This window comes from Choloepus didactylus, chromosome 21 (assembly GCF_015220235.1).
Source record: "Choloepus didactylus isolate mChoDid1 chromosome 21, mChoDid1.pri, whole genome shotgun sequence".
Lineage (NCBI taxonomy): Eukaryota > Metazoa > Chordata > Mammalia > Pilosa > Megalonychidae > Choloepus > Choloepus didactylus.
In genome coordinates, this window is record NC_051327.1 from 17,202,325 (window position 1) to 17,216,455 (window position 14,131).

General features: G+C 46.7%; 1 protein-coding gene across 2 annotated transcripts in view; it reads right to left on the bottom strand.

Annotated features, from left to right (window-relative positions):
- The window catches only part of HIP1 (huntingtin interacting protein 1), a 155,737-nt gene extending 150,618 nt beyond the window's left edge, over positions 1-5,119 (bottom strand). The window contains exon 1 of one of the 2 annotated variants that reach the window (XM_037815466.1): positions 4,928-5,119. In XM_037815466.1, the coding sequence (XP_037671394.1) occupies positions 4,928-5,047 (120 nt within the window). In that variant the 5' untranslated portion in view covers positions 5,048-5,119. The remainder of the gene's footprint in view (positions 1-4,927) is intronic. The other variant, XM_037815468.1, reaches the window with a different exon arrangement.
- Positions 5,120-14,131: the final 9,012 nt, after the last annotated feature.

Genomic DNA, 14,131 nt, shown 5'->3' on the forward strand with positions numbered 1-14,131 from the left:
GGGTTGGAGCCCCAGTTCCCTCACTTACTTTGTAACCCTGAGCTAGTTACCAAACCCTATCAGCCTTGATCGCCTCACCTGTCAAATGGGGATTAGAATTCAGGCGTATTTGCAAGAATTGAGAGGGGAGGTTGGTGTAAGGCCTCAAGTACTTGCACAGAGTAAGTGGGCAGTACATGTCAGCTATCACTGTTATTACCGGAGAGAGGAAAAGCAGAAGAGTTCAAAACCACTGACCCAAAGAAAGTTCTTAGTTTCCAAAACTGATGACGGGGATGGGAGGGGCGCAGCACCTTTTGTGTAAGAAGCCAATCTCTGATTGTGAAGTGAAGCAGATGGGAAAACGGGGCCCCTTCCAGCTCACCTTGCAGGAACGCACCTGCTCAGACCTCGGGGGCTGTTGTGACCCCAGATCCACTGAGAGAGAATCTCTGCAGCGTGGGGTCCAGAGAACAGTATTTTTGTGATTCTAATGTGCAGCCAGGGTTGAGATCCACTGATCTTTCTAGTCTAATCCTAGAATTTTTCAGCTGGTGAATCTAAGGCTGAGCATCTGCTGAAGATCACAGAGAAGGATGGTAGATACACCCTTGGCCTTAAACATGGAAAAAAGAACTTGGCCATCCAATGTTGAAGCCCTGGCTTTGCTGTTTGCTTGCTGTGTGGCCTTGGACGGGTCACTTAGCCCCTCTGAGCCTGAGCTATTAAATAAAATAACAAAGATATACCACCTAGCAGGTTACTAGTATCCATCAGGTCCTCAATAAATATTTGATTCTGTCTCTTCCTCTCTGGAACCCAAGTCTCCTGGCCCTTCTCAATGCCTAGTTATTCATTACAATCCTTTACTCTAATTGTGACACCCTAAGGACTGGCTCCCTCCTGTGTTTCCACAGCCCTGTCCTCTCCTCTAATCCTACTTGCCTACTACAGTGCAGCATTCCTGGATATGCACAGGAACACCCCGGGCTCTGGTTAAAATCCAGACTTGGACTCAGTGGGCCTGGGATGGGGTCTAAGATCCTGCATGTCTAAGGGCCACCAGTGACGCTGCCGCAGGTCTTCAGGGACCTGGCAAGAAGCCCCCCAGTCTCCAGTCCACCTCCCCTCTGAGATCCTCAGGGGCTGGTCTATCTCACTCATCTCTGAGTTCCTTGGAAGGTATGTGTTCACTGCATGAGTGACGAAAGAATAAACAAACCACAGAGAGAACCATTTTCCTCCTAAGTAAACACAGACAGGGGCTTGTGTTTGTCTGGGGGCAGCAGCCCTTCAGGATTGCTCTCTTGGCTGAGGTGACGCCAGCAGGGTGGAATAGGCTTGACTGAGACTTGGGACCTGGAGTCCTGGATTTGAATCCCACCCCTTTCACTCACCAACTGGGCAAACCTGGGCAAGTTACCAAGCAGCAACATCCTCATCCATAATATGAGGATGACATAACCCAACCACTGGGCAGCCTCAATGATAGCTAAAAAACAGAGTTTATGAACAGAAAAGGGTTCTAGAAAAGATAGCACTATTACGGCAGGAGCCCCCAGCTCTTTGGAGGGCAAGGACTGCTTTTCATGCCCCTAAAGCCTGAAGATGGCCTCCAAAGGTTTGGGTGGAGGACACACCTGGGAGGTGGGGGCTGTGGCAGCAGCTGGGCCATCAGGCGGGTTGGGGGTCCCCACCCTGCTAGACACACTGGCCACGTGAAGATGGGGCCAGGAAAGTTGGGGAGGGAAGGCTTCCCAGAAGAGGATGGTAGAAGCAAGGAAAGAAGGCAGGTCTGTGGGTGTAGATAGCTCAGACACTGGCTGACCGAAAAGACAGCAAAGAGAAATCCAAATGGGCATGGGCAGGGCTCCTGGCTGAGAGGCTGGGAGCGTAGACTGGACCAGGAGGGAACTTGGGGCCATTAGGGGAAAACGTCAAGCAATTCCAGATGTCTCCTGTGGTCCAGAGCAAGGCTATCCTCCCAGGCTACTGGGCATCAGGACTTCTCCGGGTGTGTCACCAGGCTGGGGCGCTGCCCTGCTCATGCTGACCACAAAATTCTCCACCCTCTACTGCAGCTTGCTCACCACCTACCAGAGCCTCAGGCATCCGAGGATACAGGCAAGAGCAAGACCCAGGCGTGCCCTCAAGAAGCTCCCAGTTTACTAAGGGCCACCCAGAGAGAAAGCAGGGTAGACAAGATGTGCTGTAGGAGTTCAGAGGGGGAAGAGGACAATTTTGCCCCTCTCCCCACCAAAGCCCCTTGGTCTTGCTCACATCCACTCTGGGTGTTTTTCTGCCTCTGGACGTTTCCCCATTACAGGAAAGCCCCCTGCCCTCCTCTCCACCCAGCCCTAAGATGCTGTTTGCTCCTCAGAGAGGGCTCCCAACCTTTTCCTGCTCCCAGAGCCTGTCCTTTATCCGCCCTCTTGGAGGTATTACCTAGTAACAAACACTTCCACCCCTCCCCTGAAGGGCGCATCCTGGCCTTGGTGAACAATTAAACTTTTGCTTTCTGAGGTCTCCTTGCCGTGGGATTGTATCAGTAATATGCTACATTTGAATAGCACTCCCCAGTTTACAAAATGCCTTCTCCGCATTTAATTTAATTCAATTCCCACAAAAAATCTGCGAGGTTAAGTATTGCCTTGACAATTAGGAAACCAAGGTTTAGAAAGGTTAGGCGGCTTGTCTGGGGCCACGTGGCCAACACACCTGCTCAGGTGCAAACTCAAACCCTGTCTAGGACTCAGAGGTTAAAGGGTGGGATGACTTCCAGCTGTGGCAAGTGGCTTCACCTCTCTGTGCCTCAGTTTCCAGGATGGTAAAATGTGATTGCTATCTTCCTCACAGGTTTTTGTCAAGATTAAATAAGGTAATCCAATTAAGTCCTTAGAAAAGTGCCAAACACAATAATGAGTTAGAATTATTACCTTAGCTGATTCTTCATGGTCTCTAACTCTTTAAAAAAATTTTTTTCTAACTCAATTTTATATCATAATACATTTGATAGGTAGTCATTTAACAAAATACACTTTTTTGCAGATTGACTTAATGCTGGGTTTTTGGAACATTCTCTTTTCTTTGTCTTCACTTTCCTACTCCCCTAAATAGTTTCAACAATAGAAAAACTCTCTTTTCTTCCTCCAATTCACCTTCCCACCACATGCACACACGTGCACACACGCACACACACACAAGTACGGCATTAAGTCAAATTTGAACAAGTACAAGTGTTCCAGAGAATGCAGAATACTGGAAAACACTGACCTGACTTCTCCTTGCCGGGCTGTCCCTGGATAGCCAGAGGACATGCCAGTCATGGATGGAAACTTTCACAAACCTACTTTCCATCACTGCAGTGGGTCAAAGTCCTATGAGTATTTCTCTATTGCTCCAGTTTTTACTTATCTGAATCTATAGCAGGAATGGATTCTCATAAAATAACACCTATTAAAATATTTTCCTCTTTTATTAAAAAAAAAAAAAATGTCCACACTGTTTTCTGTAACCAAAGCAACGAGTTGAGGCAGTGATGCTCAATATGCTGCCCAGTAACACCCACAAAACTTCCTGCTTTTCAGCAGTTCAGTCCCTAAAGTCTGAGAATAAGCCTCAAACCCAGCAGGACCGTGGGAGGTAGAAGGGAAAGGCTACCTCTCTCTTTTCTCTACTTCATATCACCCAGACACACCTGTGTGGGGCCAAGGGTATCTGGAATGAGAAGAGAATAAAGCCCTCTGGGGTGAAAAAAGTTTATTCTTTACAAAATTCTGTAGATAGCAGGCTTCATTCAGGTCCTCTCTCTTTTCTAAAACCCCAGTGCAATTTCCTTAACTTTCTACTATATTTGGGGGGGGAAAGGAGGGCACATACTTGTGAACCCAGCGGGGGGCAGTGGGCACCCAACTGGATCTTCAAAGATTCTACTTTGAGAACAAACCGGGAGAACAAATCTGCAGATAAAACCTTGGCACTGGGATTAAAAGAAGTGCTGCACCCTTTGAAATGGATTTTACATGCAAATGAACTGATGAACAGCATAAACATGCCAGCTTTCCTCAGTCAAATCAATACATCAGGCATTTGAAAACTCTGAGGTAAAAATGAATTGTGGCTTTTTGTAGATGACACAGGAATTTTGGCCCCGGGCCCTAGTGAGGCTGGACAAATAGGGCAGTCTGCCTGTTCGCTGCCAGGCGCATCCTAGAGCCCTGAAACAAAACCCCAAGTCAGGGCTCGGGACGTGGCTGGGCAGCTCATCCCAACCAGCGAGCCGCCTGTCACGCCAAGCGCCCCCATCCCTGCCCCCTGACCGGTCCCCTCCTCCAGCCCCAGGTCATCTTCCAGGCTCGGCCACACTCTGCATTTCCTACATTCCTTCTCACCGCTCAGAGCCCTAGACCCGGCCCCAGAGGGCCGACAGCTGGGGTGACGAGGATCAGGCAGGAGGCGCGGAGGAACCGGGTGCCAAGGAGTTAGTTAGGGGCATGTCAGTGCTACGGAGTAGCGGCGGATCAAGAGCGGAGAAAAGGGCTCCCCTGTCCTCTCCTTTCACCTCCCCACCCCAGTGCACCCCAAGTGGTCCCCAATGCGCAGCCCCGCCTAGGACCCCTTTTCGGCTCGTTCCCCTCTCACCTACCCATGTGACCCCGGTGCTGCGCCCTTGTCCCCCTCGTCTCGCCCGCGCCCCCCGGATCAGCTCCGTTCCTCGGAGCCCGCCCCTGCCCCTCCCACCCTCTCCCCCGCAGGGCAGCCGGGATGCCTCGGGGTCCTCCAGCTTCCCCGGATCGCCTGGATCTGCGAACCAGATGCCGGCCCCTCGCGGACCCCCGGCCCTGTCCTCTCCTGGGCGCGCAAGACCCCTACTCCCTTCAAAGCCCCCTCCCGGACACGGAGTCTCTCAGGGTGCCCCGAGTCTGCCCCGGGGTGCCCTGGTCCTCACCTGAGTCCGCTCGAAGCTCTCCCGCTCCGCCGCCTCCAGCCCCACGCCGACCCCCCGCCGGCTCAGCACCTTGGGCAGTGGGATGGGCACCGGCTTCACGGAGCTGGCCATCCGGTCCATGTCGCCGCGCCGCGCGGAGCCGAGTCAGCGGCCCTCGGCCGCCCGGGGATCCCCACGGGGCCGCCTGCCCCGCCCTACCCGCCGGGATCCGGCGCTAACGGGACGGCTCCCGCCTCCCATTGGCTGGACGCGCTGCTCCTCTGCCCCGACGCCCCGCCCCTCGCCGAGAGGCTTCCCCGCCCGTCCCCGCCCGCTTGGGAGCCCCTCGGCTCGCTAGGCCCGGCTGGGCGGTGCCAGGCCGCGAGGCGCGCGCCGTGACCGGCCCGCAGGCCTGTCCATCACCGCGGCCCCGCCGCTCCTGGCAGGGGCGGGGCAGCAGCAGGGGCGGGGCCTGGGGGCGGGGCCTGGGGGGCTGCCCCGACCTGCCCTCGCACGCCCTTGCCCCGCCGCCCGCTGCCCCTCCCATCCCGTCCCCTTCCCTCCAAACCCCCAGCGCAGTTTCCTTCTGGAAAGCTCTCCTGGAGGCACTTAGGAGAACTAAGAGCCTGGGATGGAGGCCGGGGGGTCACCCTGGCTGGGGAGTCGGGCCCCCCGCCCAGGGAGTCCGGGCCCGGCTGGGGATAGGCTGTTTACTCCTTTCGGGCCTGGCCCGCGACGGCAAGAGATGGATCCGCGCCCCGGCCCGAGCCCGGGGCTGCACTGCCGGGAGGACGCGCCCCGCCGAGAAGGATCCGCGTCAGGCCAGGCCCCCTCCCAGCTCCCGGTCTGCTCCTTTCTGCCTCCTCCCCCATCCTGACCTGCCCCGAATCCCTGCGGGTGCCCTTCGTCTTGATCGCAGCCCCAAGGTCCGGGAGCGCCGGGCTGGGTCAGTGGGAACCTCCCGGCACCTTCTTCCCAAACCTCTCATCATCTGGACCCGAACCAGAACTTTTGGTTGAAACTTTCTGTTTATCCACGGCTCGGGGCCACCCCCCTCTCCTGCTCAGACGGCGTCAGCCAGAGAGAAGTGGATCCTTAGCGGAGATGCTGAGAAAGTTAGACTTTTTCCGTGAAATTCCGATTTTCATGTTTTTGAAACTATTCTTTGAAACTCAAAGTAAAGCATGACCCAGTTAAGCATTAAACGATTGATGTATTTTTTTTTTAAAGTTTTATTCACACACTCAGTAGAGAAGCGAGGGAAGGCGTGGACATTGGCAGGTACTGGGGAGCCCCTGAAGATTTGCTGGCCTCGTGTGGACCGGGTTATGGGGACGCGGTGGGAGGAGTCCAGCAGCAGTTGAGAGACAGTGAGATCCTAAACGAGAGTGGACAGCAGAAGGCTTTGTCCCGTGGGAGGTTACGTGACTAAGGCGTGGACGAGGGGGATGAGAGGGAAGGCAGCAGTGACTCCAGAATTCGGTAGTGGCAGTGAGAGAGGAGGGGGCAGAGCCAGCATACTGGGCTCACCTTCACTTAAATGGTGTTTAAGGCTCTGGAATGAACCCTCCCCACCCCTAGTTCCTCTGGGGAGAAGCTAGCTGTCACCTAGTTTTTGAGCTTCGTGTCCTGGAAGATGGAGATGACGATTGAGTCGGGGAGCACCATGGGGGAGCTGGCTGAGGAAGAGAAGGCGACTTCGGTTTTTGACAGACCAACACAGAGGCAGCCAACGGCAGGTGGGTGGGTGGGAACCAGAGGGGCGGGGCAGCAGAAAGAGGAGAAAGAGAGAACCAGGAGGCAAGGCTGGGAGGGGAGGGCAGTCACAGGGCACCCGAAGGTGACATCTCAGGAAACTGTGCATTGTTGGGGGATGCAGACAATAGAGGAGGGTGGTGTTTGGGGGTGCCTGGAGGTGTGTGAAGATGTATCAGTCAGAATTCTAGCAGGAAAAGGATGGCACACTCAAAGGGGGTAATTGAGAGTTTGGTGGTGGGGAGCTGTTGTCACCTCTAGGCTTGAAGGGACAAGGGGAGGGAGCCCTAACTGAGCCAACTGGGAGCCCTAGTGGTGAGATAGGAGACACCTGACATCGTAGGTAGAAAAATACAGCCATTAAGGAAAAGCAGCCTGGCCGAGAGGGATCTGGGGAATGTGTCACAGTTTCTCTCTCTTGACTGTCCTTGGATTTTTCTTCTACTGCCTCCTATTGGCCAAACCCAGCTGGAAGCCAGAGGGCAAGGGTGCTGCGGTCAGCGTTGCCAACCTCCCCTTCCAGGCACAGAGCAGGGGGGAAAAGAGTGGAGAGGTGGGTCCAGAGGGACAGGGGAGATTCCCAGCACAGGGGGTTCACAGGAGATACCCAGAAGGGAAAACACCAAAGACACAGACAAGATTCATAATAGTGTTACCTCGGGGTGCCATTCCTAGTCTTGCACCTGCCTTGTGTTCTGGATCAGGAGGGTGAGGAATGATTTATGACCCTTTGCTCAGATGTGATGGCTTCAGCAAACATGGGCCCTTTAAACAGGGATTAAGGGATCAGCTTAGTTCTTATTAGAATAAACCAGAGTAGGAATTCAGGAATTTGTGGTTTGGAGGCACTGGTAGAAAAGGATTCAAGTGAGTTATCTTCCTCTGTGAAATTCAGAGGGAGGTGATAATAAGGCTTGCTCACCTGCTGCAGCAGCAAAACCCTTTGCAAGGGCTAAAGGGAAACCCTTTGCCAGGTCATAAATTATAGGACTTTGCTAGCTTCATTCAGCTCTTACCTTCTTACCCAGAGATTTAGGAACTACTTGTTTCTGGACATGAAATCCTAATTTCTGGTGAGTCCCCCAAACTCATAGTGGGATATGTCCCATTATCTGCCCCTCCATAACTGGGGAAATAGATCCCACCCCATGCCTAGTTTGGATCTGGTGTAGCATCTAGTATGAGAACATATAAGCTGATCACACTATTCCTACAGGTTCCTGGAACCCAAATACACATTTTCAATAGTATTTATTGAGATATAATTGACATACATTAAACTGCATATATTTAAAGTATACAATTTGGTGGGTTTTGACATATGTGTGTACCTGTGAAACCATCACCACAATTAAGATAATAAACATCCATCACCCCCAAAATTTCCTTATGCCCCTTTGAAATTCATGCCTGTCTCCTACCACGTCCCTGTGTCCAGGCAACTACTGATCTGCTTTCTATTGTTGTAGGTTAGCTTACGTTTTCTAGAATTTTATATTAATGGAAGCGTACAGTATGTACTCTTTTTTGGTCTGGATTTCTCATTCAGAGTAATTATTTTGAAATTCATCTGTGTTGTTTGCAGGTATCAATAGTTTTTTGCTTTTTATTGCTGAGTAGTGTTCATTATATGCATAATCCACAATATGTTTTTCCATAAATCTGCTGATGGACATTTAGGTTGTTTCCATCTGCTGTGAATCCATGCTGCAATGCGGATGAACCTCAAAAACATTATGCTAAGTGAAAGAAGCCAGACGCAAATGGTCACACGTTGTATGATTCAATTTATATGATATATCCAGAACAGGTAAATCCATAGAGACAGAATGCAGATTGGTGATTGCTGTGGGCTGGGGGAAGGGGAAAATGGGAAGCAACTGCTTAACAGGTATGAGTTCCCTTTTGGGGTGATGAAAATGTCTTGGAACTACATAGAGAAGGTAGGTAGTTTCATGTGAATGTACCAAATGCACTGAATTGTTCACTTAAAAACCGGTTAATTTTATATTATGTGAATTTCACCTCAATAAGGAAAATTAAAAACAAACTAAGCTGCTATGAACACTTATGTATAAGATTTTGTGTGGACATGTGCTTTCATTTCTCTTGGGTAAATACATAGGATTGTAATGTCTGGGTTGTATAGCAAGTATGTGTTTACCTTTTTAAGAACTTTCCGAACTGTTTTCCAAAGTGGTTGTACCATTGTATATTCCTGGCATCAATGAATGAGAGTTCCAGTTTCTCCACATCTTTGCCAACACTTAATATGATCAATCATTTCAATTTTAGCCAGTCTAGTGAGTGCGTAGTGGTATCGCATTGGTATTTATATTTGCATTTCCCTAATAACTCATGATGTTGAGCATCATTCCATTTGCTTATTTCACATCCTCATATTCTCTTTGCTGAAGTATTCACTTAAACATTTTGTCCATATTTTTAAAACTTTTTGTTATGAAATAATAGAGAAGAATTGCAAACAGAGTGCAAGGAGTTTCTGTATAACCTTCACCCCTCCCCTTATGTTAACATCTTATGTAACCACAGTACAAATGACCAAAACTAAGAAATTAACATTGGTACAATGCTATTAACTGGATGACAGACCCTATTCAAATTTCACCGTTTTTCCACAAATGCCCTTTTTCTATTCCAGGAGCCAATCTGGAATCCCACAACATCTTTAATTGTCATGTTTCCATAGTCTTCTCCAATCTGTGACATTCTTTCCTTGTCTTTTATGATGTTGACACTTTTGAACAGGTATTTTGTGAGATGTCCCTCAATATGGATTTGCCTGATGTTTTCTCATGATTGGATTAAAGTTATGAGTTTGTGGCCCTTTCAGCACATCCTATCGGGGCATACTGTGGCTGTGTCTTATTACTGATATGTCAACCTCGGTCACTTGGTTATGGTTGTATCTGTCATATTTCTCCACTGTAAAGTTGCTATTTCTCCTTTGTAATTAATAAATAGTTTAGGGGAGATGCTTTGAGGCTATGCAATACCCTGTTTCTCCTTAAATATTTAACCCATTTTTAAATTGGATTGTTTGTCTTCTTACTGAGCTAATAAGTGACTTCAGCAAGGTAGCAATAATTGAGGTCAATATTTAAAATTCAGTTGTACTTTTGTATACCAACAATAATATAAAAATATGAAACTTAGAGATAAATTTGACAAAAGATGTGAAAGACATACACACTGAAAACTGCAAAACATTGGTGAGAGAAATTAAAGAAAACCTAAAAAATGGAGAGATATACTATGTTCATGGATCAGAGACTCAATATTGTGAAGATCTTGGTTCTCCCCAAATTGATCTATAGATTGAATGCAATTCCAATCAAAATTCTAGCTAGCTTTTGAATAGAAATTGGAAAGCCTATTCTAAAATTTATATGGGAAAAAAAGGATCTAAAATATCCAAAACAAACTTGAAAAAAAAATAAAATTCAAGTATTTACACTTCATGATTTCAAGCCTTTTATAAAACTACAGTAATCAAAACAGTATGGTATTGATGAAAAGACAGATGTTTCAATTAATAGAAAATATTGAAGAGTCCAGAAATAGACCCACACATATATGGCCAGATGATTTTCCACAAAGGAGCAAGGCAATTCAATGGGGGAAAGGATTATGCTTTCAACAAATGGTCCTGGGACAATTTGGTAACCACATGCCAAAAAATGAACCTCGAGCTTTTCCTCACATCATATATAAAAAGTAACTAAAAATGGGTCATAGATCTAAGTGTAAAAACCAAGACTATAAAACTTATATAAAAAATGATAGGACAAAATCTTAGTGACCTTGGGTTTGGCAATGATTTCTTAAATACAACAACAAGACATGAAGGGAAAAAAATCAATAAATACAACCTCATCAAAATAAAAATGCTTTTGTTTTTCAAAAGACACTGCTATAAAAATGGAAGGACAAGTTCCAGCCTGGGATAAAGGGTTTGCAAAATGTTTATCCAACAAAGGAATTCTATCTAGAATATACCAAGTATAGATTTTTAATGCAATTTTATTGAGAAATATTCACATACCATGCAATCATCCAAAGTGTACAATCAGTTGTTCACAGTATCATCATATAGTTGTGCATTTATCACCACAATCAATTTTTGAACATTTTCATTACTCCAAAAAAAAAAAATGAAAGTAAAAGTAAAAACACCCAAAACATCCCATCCCCCCATTCCCCCCTATTTTTCATTTACTTTTTGTCCCCATTTTTCTACTCATCTGTTCATACACTGGATAAAGGGAGTGGGAGCCACAAGGTTTTCACAATCACATGGTTGCACAGTGTAAGCTACATATACATTCATCTTCAAGAATCAAGGCTACTGGATTGAAGTTCAACAGTTTCAGGTATTTCCCTCTAGCCATTCCAATACACTAAAACTAAAAAGGGATATTTATATAATGCATAAGAATAACCTCCAGAATGACCTATTGACTCCATTTGAAATCTCTCAGTCACTGAAACTTTTTTTTTTTTTTAATTTCTCTTCCCTCTTTCGGTCAAGGAGGCACTCTCAATCCCATTATGCCAGGTCCAGGCTCATCCTCGGGAGTCATGTCCCTCATTGCCAGGGAGATATACACCCCTGGGAGTCATGTCCCACATAGTGGGGAGGGCAGTGAGTTTACATGCAGAGTTGGCTTAGAGAGAGAGCCCACATCTGAGCAACAAAAGAGGTTCTCTGGGGGTAACTCTTAGGCACAATTATAAGTAGGCTTAGCCTCCCCTCTGCAGTAACAAGTGTCATAAGGGAAAGGCTCAATCAAGGGCATGGCCTTTTAAATTGGTAGTCCCCCAATGCTTGTGAAAATATCAGGAACTGCCCAGGTGGAGATGTCTAACATTTCCACACCTTTCCCCAGTCCCTCAAGGGGGACCTGCAAATTCTTCTTTATTCTCTGCCCAGATTACTCTGGGATGCATCAGGGCTCACATTAACCTGTACAAACCAACAAGATCTCACTCTCTGTTCAAGGTTCCATGTAATTACGGTGTTTGAATAAACTGACCATACAAGTTAAATTAGATAGTGTACTACAGAAAATATAGATTTTTGCATCAAATAAACATCTCTTCCTTTGGTCTCACACAGAAGTTGAAGTTTTAAAACACAGTCAGTATCATCCTTTACCCTTTAGTCTGATTTAACTTAGTCTTAACCAAGTCCATTTCATTCATATCTCTAATTAAAGTCTGATCTCTTTTTCAACTTTTTAAACAGTTGCTGTATGGGGTAATGCTGACATTCATAGCTGCTGGACTCTAGCTCTGAGTTTCAGGTGTCACATATATACTTGAAGTTCCAGGGACCAAGCAGATTATACACAAAGAGCTCAGCATCTCAGAATTTAGAAATAACCATTAAAACTGAGGAATAGATGTGACTGCTATAAGAGCTTACAATCTAGAAAGCTTTACCATAAGCCTTCCCCTGATAATCTATGCTCTCAGATTCAATTCTCAGAGTTTGCACATTACAGTTAGTCCATGTTACTGAGGCCTTATAATGTTTGTCTTTTCGTTTCCAGCTTATTTCACTCAACATATATTCCTCAAGGTCCATTCACCAGTTGCATGCCTCACGGTCAAGTATACATTTTTAAAGTTTACCTGGCTTGGGTTTTAAGTTATTCACTCGGGTCAGGATATCTCAGGCATAGGAGCGTGATGTGGGGACTAACTTGGGGATTTACAATGATAGTCATCTGAGTCTGAGCCTCAAGTTCATCGTGTTTTAGTGGTGGGTTCTTGGACAAGTTATTTAGTGCTCTGAGCCTCTTCCCAATCTGTAGAGTAGGAAGAGTGATAATACAAGCTTTCATTCTTTCAGCAGACATTTATTGAGCTCCTACATTGGAGAAGGCATAGTGCTAATAAAGTTATCAGTTTGCTGTTTGGTCGTGGATATATGTGTAAAAAACACATCCCATGCAAGGTGGTTAATGCTAGACTAGAGGATGCAAGGGCCATGTTTCTCCAGATATTTTGAGGATTCAACAAGAATAAAATCCCATTTATGCAAAAATTGTATCTTGATGTATGTTTATCTCTGTATGTATTATACAAACAAATAAGGAAAGAAAATGGAGGTAGATCTATATCCACAGCTTGTAAAATGTCAGGTGGAAAAGAAGCATGTTGCAGAGTAGTGTGTATAGAGTGGTTCTATTTTGGTAGAAACAAGCAAACAAATTCCCATACAGCTGTATATATGCTTTGTGCATATGAATAAACACAGAAAAAGGTGTGAAAGGATATAATCCAGGTGGGGTATAGTGAGAGAAAGGGGGAGATTATTGCTTTTTTTTTAGCTCATAACTTAAAAAATAAAATCAAGAAAACAAACATAAAATAGTTGATATGCACAAAAACAACAAAAAATACACCCCAAGAAGTGCTTTGTGTGTTGGTTAAAACAGACTCTCAGCTTATTACTAGATGTTGTGTAGCATGAGCTCCAAGATTGAAAGTTTCTTTGTAGTTAGGTAAGGATGAATTACACTTTATTATCTAAAGGCTTTGCCAGATCTTGAAATGTTCATGCCAGTACTCAAAGCATTAAGTGTGGGTAGATGAGGGGGTCAAGAAAGACTGCAGAGAGGGGTGGGGACATGTCAAGGGGCAGCAGAGACATGCGGAGGTGGTCTGGGGTGCCCCAGACCTGCCCAGAGCAGGGCTAGCTGGCATGGAGATCCTACCGATGGCTGAACCGGGAGCTGTACAAAGCCAGGAGCTGGGGTGACAGGAACCAAGCCCAAATGGGAACCCAAGTCGAAGCCAAGTGGGCAGCCACAAGCCAGGACTGGGGAGAGAGCACACATGGACCAGGGTCATATGTCTGCAGGGCAAGTTGATCTCCTCCTGCATAAGCCAATTAATGCCTTTGACCAAGATGAGACTACCTTGAGGGAAAGAGAACGGGTTCAGCTGTGGACACACCAAGTGTCAAATGCCACGTGGAGATGTCCATCGGCAGCTGGAACTTCAGAAGAGCTGTCAGAGCCGTAGATGTGAGCTGGGTGCTAAGAGCCCCGTGGAGATGACAGGTGAAGCCGTGCACTTGGGTGGGGCAGGAAAGGAAGACCCAGGACAGAAGCTTGGGGTGAGCCCCAGACTGGGAAAAAATATTTGCAAAAACATTTATCCAACAAAGGACTTGCATCAAGAATACACAAAGTATACATTCTTAAAGTTTACCTGTTTTTGCTTTTAAATTATTCACATGGGTCAGGATGACTCAAGCACAAAAAAGCAGGGTGTAGGGGACCAAGCTGGGGATTTTCAATAAAGGAGGTCTGAATTCTCTGCCTCAGTTCCACTGAGTTGTAGTTGTGGGTTCTACAACTAGGCCAAGTGAGAAGAAACATATACAAGAAATATGTATAAGAATGTATGGTGGTTTGGAGCTGTATGTACCTCAGA